This window comes from Gekko japonicus, unplaced genomic scaffold (genome assembly GCF_001447785.1).
Source record: "Gekko japonicus isolate JY-2015 unplaced genomic scaffold, Gekko_japonicus_V1.1 scaffold101, whole genome shotgun sequence".
In the NCBI taxonomy this organism is placed as follows: Eukaryota; Metazoa; Chordata; class Lepidosauria; order Squamata; family Gekkonidae; genus Gekko; species Gekko japonicus.
Genome location: NW_015165238.1, coordinates 1,709,037 through 1,725,928, shown reverse-complemented (window position 1 = coordinate 1,725,928; position 16,892 = coordinate 1,709,037). Strand labels below are relative to the sequence as shown.

The following is a 16,892-nucleotide window of genomic DNA, read 5'->3' as shown; positions in this document are numbered from 1 at the left end:
TACTTTTCTCCCTTTCTCACAATACAAGAACTCATGGGCACTCCATGAAATTGCTGAGCGGTCAGGTTAGAACAGATAAAAGGAAGTACTTCTTCACCCAAAGAGTGATGAACACATGGAATTCATTGCCATAGGAGGTGGTGGCGGCTACAAGCATGGACGGCTTCAAGAGGGAATTAGATAAGCATATGGAGCAGAAGTCCATCAGTGGCTATTAGCCACAAGGTATAGCTAGGGACTCTGGGGCAAGTGATGCTCTGTATTCTTGGTGCTTGGGGGGGCAACAGGGGGAGGGCTTCTGGTGTCCTGGCCCCACTGCTGGACCTCCTGATGGCACCTGGTATTTTTGGCCACTGTGTGACAGAGTGTTGGACTAGATGGGCCATTGGCCTGATCCAACATTGGCTTCTCTTATGTTCTCTTATGTACTGGCTTCCATGTTTCAGAGAAGGCTTTTCAATTTGGGAATCTTGATGGGGAAGTACTTCTATTTCTTTGTAAAACAAAATTTCTTGATCAGAAGCTTTTAAATAGCACTCTCTGTATCTTACAACAATGAAATATGTGATAGTGAGCAACTCCAGAAGGTAATCCTGCAAATGGTGGGAAGGAGTGGCCGCCTCAATGAAAACCACTGTGAAATGGATCGTGGGGACTCTGCTCTTTCCTAACCTCAAAACATGATGGGTTTTAAGTACGGTAGTCCAGTTTGTGTGATGTGACTGGAGTACGCTTCCAGATCTTTGCAGCGTTTTCCTATGAAGAGAGTTAGAAAGGTTCTTCCTTTCAGTGCATGAGCCCAATAAAGAAACTACCATTCTGAGAGGTAGCTCCTTATTTTATTTATTTCTTTAATTTACTTCGGCTCCGGTCACACGGGTAGGAAACTGCGGGGGGGGGGAGCGTGGCTGTTTGCCCTGGGGCAAACTAACACGCGGTTAAGCGATCAGACCTCCTGTGGAGGTTCTGTGGAGGTACCGTGGAGGTTCCGTGGGTAGGGAGAGGTGCCGATCACAGGACACACCTGCGCACAACGAAGAAGCGCGCGGTGCGGCAAACTGGTTTTCTTTTTTTGTGTACACGACGAATGCACATGCTCCTTTGGGTGCGTGTGCGCATCCACAGAGACTTTGGGGGGGGGAACCTTTTTCGCAAGGGGACATGGGCGGGCACCAGATGCCACCGGAAACGCGATCAGACTCCCGCCCTTGCCCTGCGGTTTCCGGAAACTAGTACCTCCGAGGTACTAGTTTTTTGCTGCGTGTTTTCGGCAGGAAGCCTTGGTTGTGCCACGGAAGCGCTACGCTTCCCAGATGTGCCGGTGAGATCACGCCCGGAAAATCCGCCTGTCTTCCGTCTCTCTTGAGTGACTAATGTTCCGTGTGACCGCAGCCTAGATTTATAATCTGCCTGTCTCACTGAGACTCAAGGTGGATTACAGAATTAGGAAACAATGCTAAAAAGCCAGTATAATATGCAGAGAGGAAACAGGAAATTGAGAACAGTGAAATAAAAACAACATAGTACATCCAGTAAACAATGCTTACTGTCTGCATCTCTAATTATTATTATTTCAAAATCTGTCTAAAGTTTTACATTCTCGCTTTTCTAAGATGTCTCAGAAACAGTGACTCAGTAACAAGGCAGAGAGAATGAATGAATGAATGAATGGATGAATGGATGAATGAATGAATGAATGAATGAATGAATGAATTCTGGTAGAAAGGGAGCCTAGTCATTCACCCAGTGCCCATAATCTGCCACAGTCAGATTTCTTATTTGAATTCATCCCAATATCAGCTATTGCTGGGGCTCGACATCTTTAACTTTACCCTCTCCCGCCAAAAGAAGCATCCTATTTGAAAGGGTGGTAAATGTTAAAAGACTTGGTTATGTTAAAAGGGTTGGTTTTAGCAAGATGAACGTGACCTATAGATAGGGTTGCCAGGTCCCTCTGGGCAGACGGCAAGGGATGGGGGGGTGAGCTTACCGGGAGCTGGGAGTTTCTTCAGGTGTTCTAACAATGTGCCCACATGACTTCCAGTGTGACCTGGAAGTGATGTAGGCACATCAGCGTGATTGCTCTGGTTTAGGGCAAGATGTCTATAGTAAAATTAGCTTCTACCATAGAGTTTTTGCCCCAAAATCAGAGCATTGCCCCAGCATGCCTACGTCACTTCTGGGTCACAATGAAGTCATGTAGGTATGTCACTGAAATGTCATGTGTTCCTGCCTCGCTTTTGGGCATCCCCCCCCCCACTGACCAGCTGATCTGGCTTCCCTCTGCAGCTTGGCATTGGGGGATCCCCACCCCCACCAGGGAGTCTGGCATCCCTAGCTATAGATGAGGAGGCCTTCAGAGAAAATGTTTCTTTGTTGCTGCTTCAAGATCTTGTATCCACATGGTTACAGTGCTGTGTTTGCACCATTATTGTATTTATTTCCAGGGCCTTACAAGTCATTCAAAAATTATTTTGAAGAGGAGGGGGGGAAATGAGGCAACAGCCCTGAAGATTGTGGAGAAGGAAACCTTTTTTGCTTGTTGCTTTGCCTTACTTCTGTTCTTGATGCCTTGTAAGAAAGAAGCCAGGGTGTGACCAAAGATGGTAGTTGTTCATTTTCTAGGCAAGTGCTTATGTGTTTGAAGAACAAGAGTAGGGAAGAGTGATGTCTGCACAGTATTCTTTGCATTTATCAAATATGCAGCTGTCAATTTCACTGTACCAGTGTATACATAAGCATTTTCCTGTGTTTTCCGTACCTATTGATGTGCAGAGTGCATGGTTTAAAATCTTTTGCCTGCAATCCCCAAGATGCTTATAGGGTGTTGGGTGGGTGACTTTGTTGCTCAGATGAGCTGCATACCATCTGTGGCCAAAGTTATACGAGTGCATGTACTTCTGTGTCAGATCTTGAGCGCCCCAAGCCTCACATTGACCACAGACATGAGATGACCTTAAGAGAGGCTGCTCCTCGTCCAGTCTGCCCTTGCAATTCATTCAGACGTGTAGCTCTGCTTCACTTGTTGTTCTCACTTGACTTCAAAAGTTTTGGACTTGATGGGGGGACTTGGCAGTATTGTAGGTAGGTGGAAACATGTATAGGATTGGCATGGTAGTCGGTTGACGAACAAAATATTGTTGGTTGACTCCTTGTTATTGACCACAGCCCAAGGCTCCCTGAAGCCAAGGCTGCCACCATCATAGGTGTGGCACTTACCTTTGGTATTCATTGTAAGCCAGAGCAGGAGAGAGGCTACTTGCCTTGGTGGGCCCAGCTGCTGTAGTAGCAAGCTTGGCAGCAACTGTAAAATTTTTGTTCTGCTGGTGGTTTATTATTAATTTATTAAAAAGATTTATAGCCTACTTTTCCTTGTGGTTCACAGTGGCTGTTATGTTTTTTAGATCTTTTAAAGTTTTAATGTCATAATTATATTCAGTGCTAATTTTATCTGTAAGCCCCCTTGAGTGCTGTTTTCATAAGCAAAAAAAAAGATGTAAATAAATGAATACTGACCACCTGTTCTCATTTCAGCATCTCTAGATGCCCTAAAACGTGTTTCATAGTTGCTGTTACCTTGATTCGTTTTTGTTTTAATTTTATTTTTATTAGTGTTGTAACTGTAGGCTGGCCATAGTTTATTTTTTAATAAATGCCAAAGAAAGGTGTAGTCATTTAATAATTGTTCAAATCAGTAGAAACCTTATCCAGCATTGTTGAAACTTGCAGTGTCATTAATTTCGTTTTAAAACTTTAATTTCATTTTTTCCTCAATAATAATGGGTATAAATAGGCTTAGGCTGGTGTGACTTCATAGGATTGCACTGTTAACTTCATATTAATGTAAATAAAAACCTTTTGGTGATTTGAGTTAACATAAGAACATAAGAGATGCCAATGTTGGATCAGGCCAAAGGCCCATCCAGTCCAACACTCTGTATCACACAGTGGCCAGAAATACCAGTACCATCAGGAGGTCCACCAGTGGGACCAGGACATTAGAAGCCCTCCCACTGTTGACCCTCCCCCAAGCACCAAGATACAGAGCATCACTTGCCCCAGAGTCCCTATCTATACCTTGTGGCTAATAGCCACTGATGGACCTCTGCTGTTGTTTTTGGTGGTTTAATTATTTAAAAGTATTTGACCAAATCCCCCCCTTTGGACAGCGCAAATGTTCAATGCAAGACAGTTAGAAAGCTTCTTCCTTTCAGTGCATGAGCCAAATAAAGAAACTACCATTCTGAGAGGTAGCTCCTTATTTATTTCTTTAATTTACTTCATTTATAATCTGCCTGGAACAACTCTTATGATTAAAATTTACCATCTCACTATGTGTTTGCAAGTTTTTTTCAGTTTAAATGTGGTATGTATTGATTTTAAGGTTGAGTATATATATTGTAGGTTTAGTAGACTGTATAACTGTTGAGAGTGTTTGCATTCTAAAAAGGTGAAATGATAGAGTGGAATACAGCAAAGGTTGAGTGCTGCTTGATTTCATTGGTTTCCATTGGACAGAGTTAAACAGGTGTGCAGTGGAATCTAAATGTGCTTAACTGTGGACCAGTTATTTTATTATTTTGATTGGAAAAAGGGTTTTACAAAAGGATATATGCCCTCCTCTTTTTAAAGAAAATATTCAAATTATTGTTTAGGAATTAAGTTGCATATAGTATTGTAATCTTTCATGTAGATTAGTATCTCATGAAAAAAAAGTTATTTTTCTTAATCAGATTCTTTTAAGAAGATGCAACCTGTTTGTAGAAAAATGGTCATTGGCAATTTTTTTAGTATAGGCACGTTGTAAGAAATATTTTTTCTGTTTCCTTGCAATATTTACTGAGGAACCCGGGGTGGGGGGGGTACGCATGTATGGAAAGTCTGCACTGTTATTATTTTAAATTGTGATTTGGCCAAAGCAGTAGGAATACAACTAAAAGTAATGTTTAACTTCTCATGTTTTAAAAACCTCTTCATGCCTACATTTTGATTTTAAAAAATTGTATTGTTTTTAATGTTGGAGAATTGTATTGTTTAATGCCAATGCACAGCTTTTCAGATGTAAAATCTGGATGCTTATATAGACACAATAGCTGTCTACTCACCATGTGGTGCCTTCTATTACTTGACTGTAGAGATGAGTTTGGCCTAGTGTTGCACGAATATTGAACAAACACGGTTTTAAGTGACAATGGTGTATGCTGATGCATTCGTCTGACTCTAGTGACTACGATTGACTCCAGCATAGAAGAAGGGAATAAATTCACACTGTGGGCCACCCTCCTGGCTGCTTGTAGCAGTTGAACTGCAGGGATGTCGCATATGAAGGCATAATTAACTATTGCAAAATAAATGCATGTTTAACAAGCCTGTTAAAAAACAATTGAAAATCTGATGTTCTCTACCAAAAGACTCCAGAATAATTTCAATAATATAATTTTTTATGGGTAGGAAAGAGTTTATGGTAGGAAGAGGGAAAATTTAGTTGTCTGTAAGATATGTGTATTGATTAGAACCCCAAGATACAAACCAAACCCATTTGGGACTGCCTACATAGAGCAGTTTCTAAAACCCAAACCATGGCAACAGTATAAATACAATTTGTGACTTAATGGTTCATCAAGTCCCCCATCTTCTATGCACTACTTTCTCACCCGTAGGATTATTTTTCAATCCATGTACTGCCCCCCCCCCCCCCCCCCCCCCGGTCGTACTGCTGTGATCTTCCACTTGACTTCAGCCTTCCACTCCCCACCACACACACCGGCTGAGATTTCTTTGCTGTATCCCTGCGCTTGACATGTATGATTGAAAATGTGAAACACACACATGAATATTTAGATAATGTGTATGTCACCTCTCCATACCTGCTTGAGACACCTTACAACAATGAAACAAAGCCACAGTAAAAACAATAAGAACAGTCATTCAGATAAAAGCATAAACAAACTGAGGAAATAAAAACCATGCCAATAAAAGCAGTCCATCCAGGGCATAACTTCACATCTAAAATAATATTAGCGGAGTAACACTCAAGCAAGGAACAGACGATAAAACACCTAAAACAGAGTGTGACCTGCTAACATCTGTTCCCTGGAAGGCCAGATAATGAAACTGAAGCTCAAATATTTTGGCCACCAAATGAGAAGGGAGCACTCACTGGAGAAGACCCTGATGCTGGGAAAGATTGAAGGTCAAAGAAGACGGGGACTGCAAAGGATGAGATGGTTAGACAGTGTCATAGATGCAACGAACATGAAGTTGAGCCAACTTCAGAGGACGGCGGAAGACAGGAAGGCCTGGTGTGATCTGGTCCATGGTGTCGCAGAGAGTCAGACTCGACTGTGCGACTGAACAACAACAAATGTGCTATATGTAGACAGAGTAAAAGCTGCAGTCTTTACAGAATGGTGTGGGCAGAAGAACACTGACTGGAGTGGGTCAGAATTACCGTATCATTTCTCAAGCCTTATTCCATCTGCACTAGCTTTCAATTTGCTTCCAGGCCCAGTTCAAAGTGCTAGGAATTTCTCTTTTTCCCCACTCCTGCTATTTCTTCTTTTCCCTTCCTGAAAACCTCCATAAGCCTCTCCTTTTTCCTGATTTCTCCTCTCTTCGCTGTCGCCATAATCTGCACCCCTGTCTTAAGCTTTCTGTTCTTCCACACACACACACCCCGGCAGCCTCTCTCCAGGAAAAGTCTGGCCCACTCAGTGGTGCCAGCCTGGCTGCCTGGTTCAGGTGGGTGGCCAGTTGCACAGCAAGGAACCTTACTTTCCCCCACGCTATTTCTCTTCTGCTGGCAGTCTCCATATCTTCCACCTTCCCTGTTTCCTTCTCTCCTTCCTGCCTAACAACAAACCTACCTTTTCTCTGACCCTGTCTTCATCATTCTATAGTCATTGTTTGCTTCATTTATACCCCACCTTTTTCCTCAGTGGGGACCCGGAGCAGCTTGCTTCATTCTCCTCTCCTCCATTTTGTCCCCCCAATAGCCCTGGTTATGCCGAGCTGAGCGTGTGTGACTGGCCCAGGACCACCCATGGAGTGTCCACAGGAGAGGGGGGGTTCAAACCTAGGTCTCCCAGATCCTAACCTGAAACTCTTAACACTGGCTTTTGAGGGGGGGCTACTGTTGAGCACTCCTGCCAACCTAGCAGTTCGAAAGCAAGAAATTGCAAGTAGATAAATAGGTACCACTTCGGTGGGAAGGTAACAGCGTTCCGTGCGCCTTGTTGTTTAGTCATGCCGGCCACATGACCACGGAAACGTCTTCGGACAGCACTGGCTCTTCGGCTTTGAAACGGAGATGAGCACCGCAACCCTAGAGTCGGATTTGAGTGGCTTTCGAGCAAGGGAACCTTTACCTTTTACTATTGAGCAGTGGTAAGCAGCCAGGCCTAGGTGACTCCTCATGCAAGTTGTGTGGTATCAAGTCACTCATTAGTTGCTGCTGGGCATGGCCCCAGTGAATTGTCTTTCAAAATAGCCCTGGAAAGGCCCTTCCCTTTCCCTCTGCCTCTCATTGACAGAAACCAAGGTTTGAAGGCTTGCAGTACTGTTGTGGTTTCCATAGAGAGCATTTGTTTCTTAAAGCTGCAGGCACTGCTTTTACCTTTTAGGGGGTTTTAACCCCCCAGTGTGGTCCCCCCCCCGATTTTTCTGCAAAACAGGGCTTTTAGGAAAGGCATGTCTTTCTGTCTATGTCTTCAGTCTCTGGATTTAGGTAGCCATAGATGGAGCCATGTTGAGAATTAGGTATATTGATTAAACTTGACTTTGCCTTATCTTGCATATCGTAAGGAAGTTCCTAGTTGTAGGGACACATCCGTGTACTTAATACGTCTTGGGTTGTGTATGTGTGTCTCTTCATGTCATCCCACACTATTCAAACAGTTCAGGGGTAATCTATTTTTTATCTCTTCAATTCAGAGTGATTTGTTGGCATTCTGTGATGCGGTCCCTTACTGGGTCTCAAAGCAACTCATACACATTGGGGGGGGGGGCTTCAGAACATCATCCAACACCATATGAAAATCTACATTTGGAAAGGAGAATCAACCCAAAGTCTGTGCATCTGCACAAGTGTTGTAGATGCTCTTCCAGACATTTCTGGATCTTGGCCTCCCAGAACTCTTTGGACCTTGACAATTTTCACTGGGCCATAATTTCCAACTTTGTAAACCAGTATGATGAGTAGTACTGCTGTAGTCCTGTCCTGAAAAAGCAAGGAACTGTAACTTTTTCTTATCTAAGTGATAAGTCTTTCAAGATCTGAAGTGTGGCTCTTCATTCATTGCTCTATTTTTGAATATTAGTTAGTTTTAAATGGTTTCTCCTCACATTCCCTTTTCTCCCCCTTCGAGCAATTTAAAGTGCTTCAGAAGATTGGGAGAGTAGTTCTGAGGCACTCACTTTTCAGTCTTTAATTTTGTATATGTGATCAGCTGGTGAAGATAATTTCAGAAGCTTTTAATAGAAAAATGGTGCTTCTCCTTCTGTTAACTTTTCACTAACTTTAAAAATGCAAACCTCTGACAAAATTTCTGACAAATATGAAGGGGCTTCATTTCTGTATAGTCTCTCTAGTGAATGGATCCTTAGCTCTGCATTCCCAACTCAACAGAATTTCCAACAATGCTAATGCTGTCCTGCAAACTGCATTGCTGACTCTTGCATGGGTTTCTTTTTGTGTGCTGTCATTCCCCCCCCCCTTTCTTTTCCTTCTGTTTTTATGTTGGACGCTGCTGTGTTTAAGTATCTCTCTAGGCTTCATCTAGCTCTTGCACACACCAGAAAGGGCTCAGTGTCTGTGTCTGACCGTGTGACACTTGGGTATTGACTTTACACCTCACTACCTACCTTTGATAAATGCTGATCTTCTGGAATACAATTTTCTCATGGCAGCCTTCTTTGCTCCCCGTGGAAATCAGCTGCCTCCCCCTCGTTCAAGTGGAAGCTCTTGCGAGCTTGTTTCCTTTTCCTTTCTGCCTCCCCCCCTCTGAAAACCACTTCCTCCACGAAAGTGTGTGTGTATGCGCGCACACGCTTTGCATGTGTGGGTGTATTCCACCTCCCCATACGCACACCATTGCATCCAATAATGAATGAATGCTTGTACAAAAAAGCCACAGAGATATGATTTTCAGCATTTTGATGAACAAAGACATACATGAAGATGAACACAGAAGATCAACACAAAACAGGATGATTGATCAAATCCTCCCCACTATTGGCTATTATTTACTGTCTTGCAGGCGGCAAGCTGTACATTTATGCCAATTTATCTGCTTCAGGGAGCATTCTTGATAGCAGGACAAAGTGAATAAAAGTGGTTTGCTTTGCAAATGAATGCAAATGGCTGTGCCTTTGGGGAGCCCTTTAAACAGGGCTAAGGCACTCTGATTATGAGTGAAGCTGCCATTTGGACATGGTGAAAAGAGCACGCTTGAGCCATTGATTGGGGGAGACAGTGAAAAGTCAGGAAGGGCCCCGTTAAGCTTGCAGTGCAGCGGGCGGACGGACGTCGGTGTGGTTAGAGCACAGTGGGAGAATGACAGGCAGGATTAGCGTCAGGGAGAAGCTTTGCCGTAGCTGTGGAGATGGTCTCCGGGGTCATTCACCCCTGACTGTTGTTCTGAGCTGATGGCTCTGTAATGCAAACTGCCTGATGCACGGCTGTTCATTATCGGAAATGGTGATTAGGGGAGGTTATTTGTCATAAAGCGCTCTTTTTAAGAAAGAAATAGAAATGGGAAGCTGTTGCTTGCTGCTCGTGTGGAGGAAGCCTGATCCAGATGGCTCTGAGAAAAAAGGGAAGGTGAAACAGCTGTGCATGTGTGAGTGTTAAGGCTTCTCGGTGCAGGACTGCTGCTCTCTTGTGTTGGGAGGTTTGGTTTGACTCGATTTGTCATAAAAGGAGAAGCTGGGATCCTTTGCAGCGGCTGTCGTGTGTGTATCGGCCTCTGTAAAGAGCAGTGAGTTTCTTTCTGCATGTCCCCACCCCACCCCCGTGTGCATCACGCTCAGAAGTTATTCAGTCTGGGTACTTTTCACATTGTCTGACTTCAGTGAGTTACCAACTCAATAAATCTATTACACCATCCTAAAAATTACTTCCTGGAGAAATGAATTCTGTATATTGTTTTGAAATATTGATATCTTATGGTGTTGCTTCCCCCCCCCTTTCAGGGTTCCAAAGGGGGGGGATCTATCCATTTTATTGTGAATGAATAAACATTACCAGACATGTACATGGGCAATATAACATACCAGATAAAATTGATCAATTTACAACATCTTGCATTATTCTGCAGAGAAAAACAAAAGTAAATTAGTAAAACCTACCTGTTAAAAACAACATTGTGTTATTTGATTACACATGTGCTCCGCTCCCATGTTTTCAGCCGATGAAAATCCTCCTAGTTCCTCAGCGTAATGAATGTTCTACAAATGTTTTACAGACACCTCAATGGACGGAAGAGGACCTTAGCCAACTGACAAGAAGTATGGTTAAGTTCCCAGGGGGGACTCCTGGTCGATGGGAAAAGATTGCGCACGAATTGGGTCGATCAGTGGCAGATGTGAGTTCACTCGAATTTGCATTGTATGGACAAACCAGAACAAGACAGGCAGTGTAGAAGCCAGACATAGATGGGGTCCGACATTGTCTTTTGAGAGAGGCTGCAATCCTTTTAGGACCTGGAAGTGAACCATTAACTAAGCAAGCAAGAAGCAGATGTCAGCTGGTGTCCCCCTCCCTCCACAATTAACAGCTGTAACTGATCAGCTATATATGTGGGACTCTGGTGCTTAGAGACTTGAGCTACCGTAACATGATAGCAGAAGAACAATACCAGTTTTAGGTTTTGTAGTAAACCCTTTTATCTCAAAGAGAACATTTGTGAGATGTAAGTAAAGATAATATTTCTGGTTAAGTCTGGAAAGGTTTGGTTTAAAAAAGAAAACAGCAACGCTGATCAGCTAATGTTGTTTAGACAGGTGGCATCTATGAATTAAACTGGATTTCTGCACCAAAGGTTGGAATATAGTGGTGTAGAAAATGACTAATTTGCTCTTCCTGTGGAAGAGGAAACATGCATGGCTGTTTTTTAAAAACAAAAACTTGGGACTTAAGGAGTTGCAGTTCTTGGGAGTGGAAATAAAATTCCTCCAGGTGGCTCTGATTCCAGAGTACTGAGAGAGAGCTTGACTGTAGTGTTGAGTGGTTAACCAATGGCTATTTGGTGTTTGGTAGTTGCTATAGCTGGGCATTAAGAAAATTGCATTGTGTAAAAATCTCTCCCTCCTGTGAGAGAGGCTGATCACACACCCACTTTGTCTTGGCATTGATCACTATCCCTCAGGCAAGCAATTTTGGAAGGGGAGGGGCTGTGCAGAAGCTGAGAACAGATAGAATGGTCATGTGAGGAGGGGGAAGGGAACTCTTGATCTTTAAATAGGATGTGGTTGGGGGTTACTCTGAGCTGACACCCTTTCTTCATTACCTCAGTACAGCTCAGAATTAATAAAATGGCAAATATGCTTATTCTGCACTATTATGGGCATATAAATTGAGCTTCATTTCTAGGAGGCATAGCATTTTTTAAAAAAAACCTTTACAAGTTGCTTTCTTGTACAACTTTTGGGTTGTTTTTCCTTTTCAGTGGCTGTTCTTAGAACAAAATTATTTAAAAGTACTGTTGCTGGCTTTTGATGGCTTGCGGTTGCAGCCTCCCTCTCCCAGTGCATTGGCAGCTTAAATTCATGTGGATTAGAACAGGGCTTGGGGTGGTAGAACGGTTTTGTGGTAAGGTTTTGGTATTTGCATTCAACATTTTGGTCCTGCATTTGTTAATTTTCACACACTGTTCAACAATAAAAAAAAAAATTTCTCCTGAATGCACTACATTGTATGCTCTTTGGAACATTTAATATATGGGCTATTACAAAATAAGAAAGTTGTGTTTAACTCATTGTTTTTAACATACAAAGGCATGGGTGAATATTCAAGATGGGGACCCATGAGACTCACAGGGGAGGGAAATCCTATCCCTCCGCATAACTCCTACCTTCTATCTCCTCCAGTGTTCCCTCTAAGCTGAGTTAGTGTGAGCTAGCTCACAATTTTTTAGCCTCCGGCTCACACATTTTTGTCTTAGCTCAGGAATGATGGCTCCAGAGCAAGCTAACTGATGCAGTAGCCAAATCGCTCACTCACATCTTTAATGCCAGTAGCTCACTAAGTAGAATTTTTGCTCACAGGAATCCACAGCTAAGAGGGAACATTGATCTCCTCCCAATCTTCTTTTTTCTCCCTGTGTTTTGCTGCAGTCTGAGGATTTCCCCAGGTTCATATGAAATCTCCCATCCACCCCAGCACACACACACACACACACACACCCAGTATGCAGGTTGGTTGATCCACATTTTTAGCCATGTTCAGAATTTGATGTATTAATGAAGCTGCTTTACAGGAAGAGAGATGACTGTCCATCTGACTCAGTATTGCCTGAACTGGCTGGCAGCAGCTCTCCAGAGTGTTAGGCAGAGGAAGATCTTCCCCAGGATCTGCTACTTGAGATCCTTTAACTAGAAAGGATTAGGCATGGAACTTCCTCTGTATGCAAAGCCATGTCGTGACAGACTTGCATTCCTTTTTTCCCTACCTGAAAGTGTATTTGGTATAAAGTACAAAGACTGTCACTGTCACGTCTCTTTGGGATATGCCAGAGAAATAATGCAAGTTCAAAAGTATCCTCCTTTTTCAAGTAATAGGAAAAGAGTGGTACTCCCATGCAGTGTTCCCTCTAAGCTGAGTTAGTGTGAGCTAGCTCAGTTTTTTAGCCTCCAGCTCACACATTTTTGTCTTAGCTCAGGAAGGATGGCTCCAGGGCAAGCTAATTTATGCAGTAGCCAAATCACTCGCTCAGAACTCTAATGCCAGTAGCCCACAAAGTAGAATTTTTGTTCACAGGACACCACAGCTTAGAGGGAACATTGCTCCCATGAGGCACAGGGAAGCATCCCTGAAAACTAGGATTGCGTCCAGACTAGTGGTTCTACAGGTGCAAGGGTTTATAGTAGGAACAGGATTTGGAGACATTTTGGGCTTCCATGGGAGGGAAGAGGTGAGAAAGTTGTGCTTCATGGGTGGAAATCCTTATGCCCATGGGAACTCTGGATCCTAGCCCTGTATTTTACTTTGACACCCTCCCTGGGTTATTTCCCTGCATTAACTCAGTAGCCAGCAGGACATTAATGGGGATAGAATAGACTGCCAAATTCTTGCCTAAGCATAGGGTGAGCTGAATACACGTACGCACATGGTTTATTTGTAGAGCAAGATAACATTTATAATTTAAGCATTTGAACTTGAGGTGTAAAGGGCTTCAGCAACACTTTCCATGGGATTTCATCAAGGCAGACTTGCCATAAATCAGATTTCCCTCTTCGGTCTGTAGCTTGAACGCATAGGGACTGTTCTCTGTGTCTAAAACAGTTCCCTGTCAGTCTGAGAAGTTGTAATAAACACCTAAGCAGTGTTCCTAACCATCTCTCTTCACCTGTCCCTCTCCCTTAGATCTCTAATCCTAGTGGATCTTGCAGCCATGGAATACTTAAGATAATGCTTTTGTCACGCTTCTTCTTTCCTTCCAGTGGTTTTGTGGATGGATCTTGTGTGGGCTCTGGGTCAAGGGTGTTTCTTGATGACAGTGGATAGATTTGTCCCACCTGCCAGCCCTGAGGGGGAGGTGCCTCTGCTGTTTCGGCCTTCATCACTAGTGCTGGTTGAAGGACGTAGCAAAGGGTGATAGGGTCCATAAGAGGACTGGAGAAGGACGGACCCAAGAACTGTAGGGTAAGGATATGGGAAAGCCGAGCTGGGATACTGTTGGGTGCTATCCTAGATCTGCAGTGTGGTGCCCACCACCACCTTTCCTGTGTCCTACACGTGTTTTTAGAAAGAGAGCATGGTGAGATGGGGATTTTTTGATTTTTTCTGTTTGTAGTATAATACCGACAGTGACTTTACGTAAAGTTCTATACCTATGCAAATAGCAGAGTGATAGTCTAAAAGCACTAGGAAGCGGGAGACCCAGGTTCAGATCCCCACTTTGGAGAATTTGAGCCAGTCATTCTCTCAGTCTAAACTTTACCTCACAGAGTGTGGGGATAAAATGATGGTGTGGGGACAATGTTGTATGCTGCTTTGGGTGCCCATTGGGGGGATCGAAGCAGGGTATAAATATCAAGACCTGGCCCCAACCTGGTGGAACTCTCTGCCAAATAACACCAGGGCCGCGCAGGATCTGTTGCAGTTCTGCAGGGCCTGCAAGGCAGGGATGTTCCATCAGGCTTTCAGTTGAGGGCAGCAATGGGAGGTTGAGACTGGCACCCTCTCTTTCTTTCTTTCTATGGCCCCCACATACTCTCCCCTGCCCTGTAATTGCCACCTGGACTGGTTGAATTTATTGTCCTATCGATGTTTTCTGTTTTTGCTTTTAACTATACATTAATTGTAATTTTAAATGTTTTATAATGACTGTAAATTGCCCAGAGCCTGTTCTATTATTATTGATGATGATGATGATGATGATGATGATGATACATGAAAATACTGAGATACACCTTAGTTCTAAAGCTGATGAGAAAATCACCATTTCTGAACTCGACCACTTCAAGGGTTTCCATGAGTGAATCATACACAGAAAACTTGCATGTCAGAAAACAGGGTTCTAGCCCAGCTTTCTACCTGATGTGTTAGTTTTCTATGTTCAGGGACTCTCTTCATTTAGAGGAACATTGTGTGCCCTTGCCTTCACTCTGAAGTGTTACAGTCCACATACAGGTTTATCTCCTCATTGGCTGTTTGTGAGAATTAGAGGTTTCAGCACATTGGGGACGGAGCCTTACTCCAGAGGGAACCCATATGTCCCTGATTTCAGAAATGTTTATAATATGGCTGAGTTCAGTTCTGCAAGGTAGAGGAGGTTAAAATCTCTATGCGGTCAAGAGAGAAAAGTATTAAAGATAGCATTATGATTATGGGTCAGGTGGAATATCTCAAAGCTTTGCTATTAGACAACTGAAAGTGGCCACAGAAAATAGCTTAGATTGCGCAGTCCTTTTTCTTGAAGATCCTTTAGCCTTATAAAACAAAGTGGGCTGAGGTAGCCAGAGCTTTACATAGAAAGGCAGTGTGGCACAGTGACCCACTTGAAGCAGGGACACCCAAGCTCAGATACCCACCTTGGCATGAAATTCACTGGGTTATCTTGTGCAGTGACCACCTTCTAGTTTCACAATACAGGGTTGTTGGGAGAAGGGTGGGCAAGAACTATATATGCTTCCCTTATTTTCTTGGAAGCGAGTGTGATAAAAAAGATAATGCATGATGGCCATTGTGTCAGATCAAGGAAGTTCTGAGATGCTTCCAGATCTTGAATAGGAACGGTGAAATTATCCACACACAAAACACTGTTAGCAGTGAGGCAGGCATAGAAGCAACATGGTAGGAACACACCTTCTATGGTGAATTTTAGAACACCTTCTCAGTAGTCCTCACTTGGATGCAATTTTTTTCTAAACTAAAAAAGCTTCCATTTTCTTTAGCCTTTTCCTCATACAGCTGATGCAGTTTTCTGTACCTTGTCAATCTCTGACATACCACTTTTATAGTATGAGGCACAGTAGTCTAAATATGGGTATACTGGCAAGTTATGGTTTTTCGCTCTGAATGGCTTGCGTGAAATATTTTCCCCAGCCATTGCTATCACTTGGGGAAAGGAAGACAGCCCTTTTGAACAGCTGTGGGATACCAGTACAGCACTTTTGCTAAACAGGAGTGGGCCCAGACTGAAGGCCAACCACCAAACTCACGTAGCATGATGGGGTGGGGGGGGTGCATTGATCAGTCCACAACTTTCTTTGTCTGTTGTTTTCCAAGAGAATTGGTCCTAAGAATCTAAACAGGCAAAGTAACTATTTAACATATAAACCATTTCAATTCTCTGTGAAAAAGAAAACGCCCTCTCAGGTTGATAGTGTATCACTTTTTAAATTCGCAAGTAAAAAGATACTGCGGCATTTATTAAATTACTGGTTCTGGCTTGTGATATTAATTAGATATGTTTTGGCCAAATGTTTTGATTATGAAAGGAAAGCTGACTTCAGTTCTCTTTAATCCAAGTTCCTGCCAGTTGACCTGGTTACCTGTACCAGTGCTCCAGGTCTGCCTCCAAACATCTGTTGTTTGACCCATTTTTCCTTGCTGAATGTGTAGCTTCAGACTTAATGTCTCATTCTTGCCCTCTTGCCACTTGGAGAATTAACTAAATATTTCCCCTCTCTCTCCTAACCATGTGCATATCCTAGTGGTGGGTGAGTTCCTCTCCACAGTTTGATTAATTTTGAACTTCTTTTGGAGAACATGGAGAGTGCCTAGCTTTCGCCAAGAATGTTTTTTCCTTGTTTGTAATTGATGGTGCATGCGCATTGATCAGGTGTGCATGTGTATTATCTTACTACTCCCTGGAATTTGTTCTGCATTTTCTGTGGCCAGTACATTGAATATGTAGCCCATGTGGATGCTGCCGTTCATAAGTTGTACAAAATAAGGATGTAGATGTGAAGCATAGCAGAAAACATCTCATCCCACAATAGTTGGGCATACCACATTTTTGTATCTTTAAGTTGAGCAGTTGGGGAGAATTTTCAGTGGGTTGTCTGCTCATTATGTGCTCTTGTTTGGGGGTGGTCTCTGTGCATCCTATTTATGGCCATTTGGGGAGAAACTGAAATATATGCAATACTTCCCTGAACTTATTCTGCTGCCTTAACATAAAATGTATCATTTAGCATATAAAATTGTACTGATATGCATATTAATG

At 43.0% G+C, this 16,892-nt stretch overlaps 1 protein-coding gene across 1 annotated transcript in view; it reads left to right on the top strand.

Annotated features, from left to right (window-relative positions):
* Positions 1-16,892, top strand: part of DNAJC1 (DnaJ heat shock protein family (Hsp40) member C1) — a 116,289-nt gene that overhangs the window by 87,643 nt on the left and 11,754 nt on the right. Inside the window, exon 9 of the mRNA XM_015410011.1 lies at positions 10,464-10,583. Coding sequence (XP_015265497.1) covers positions 10,464-10,583 — 120 coding nt within the window. The remainder of the gene's footprint in view (positions 1-10,463; positions 10,584-16,892) is intronic.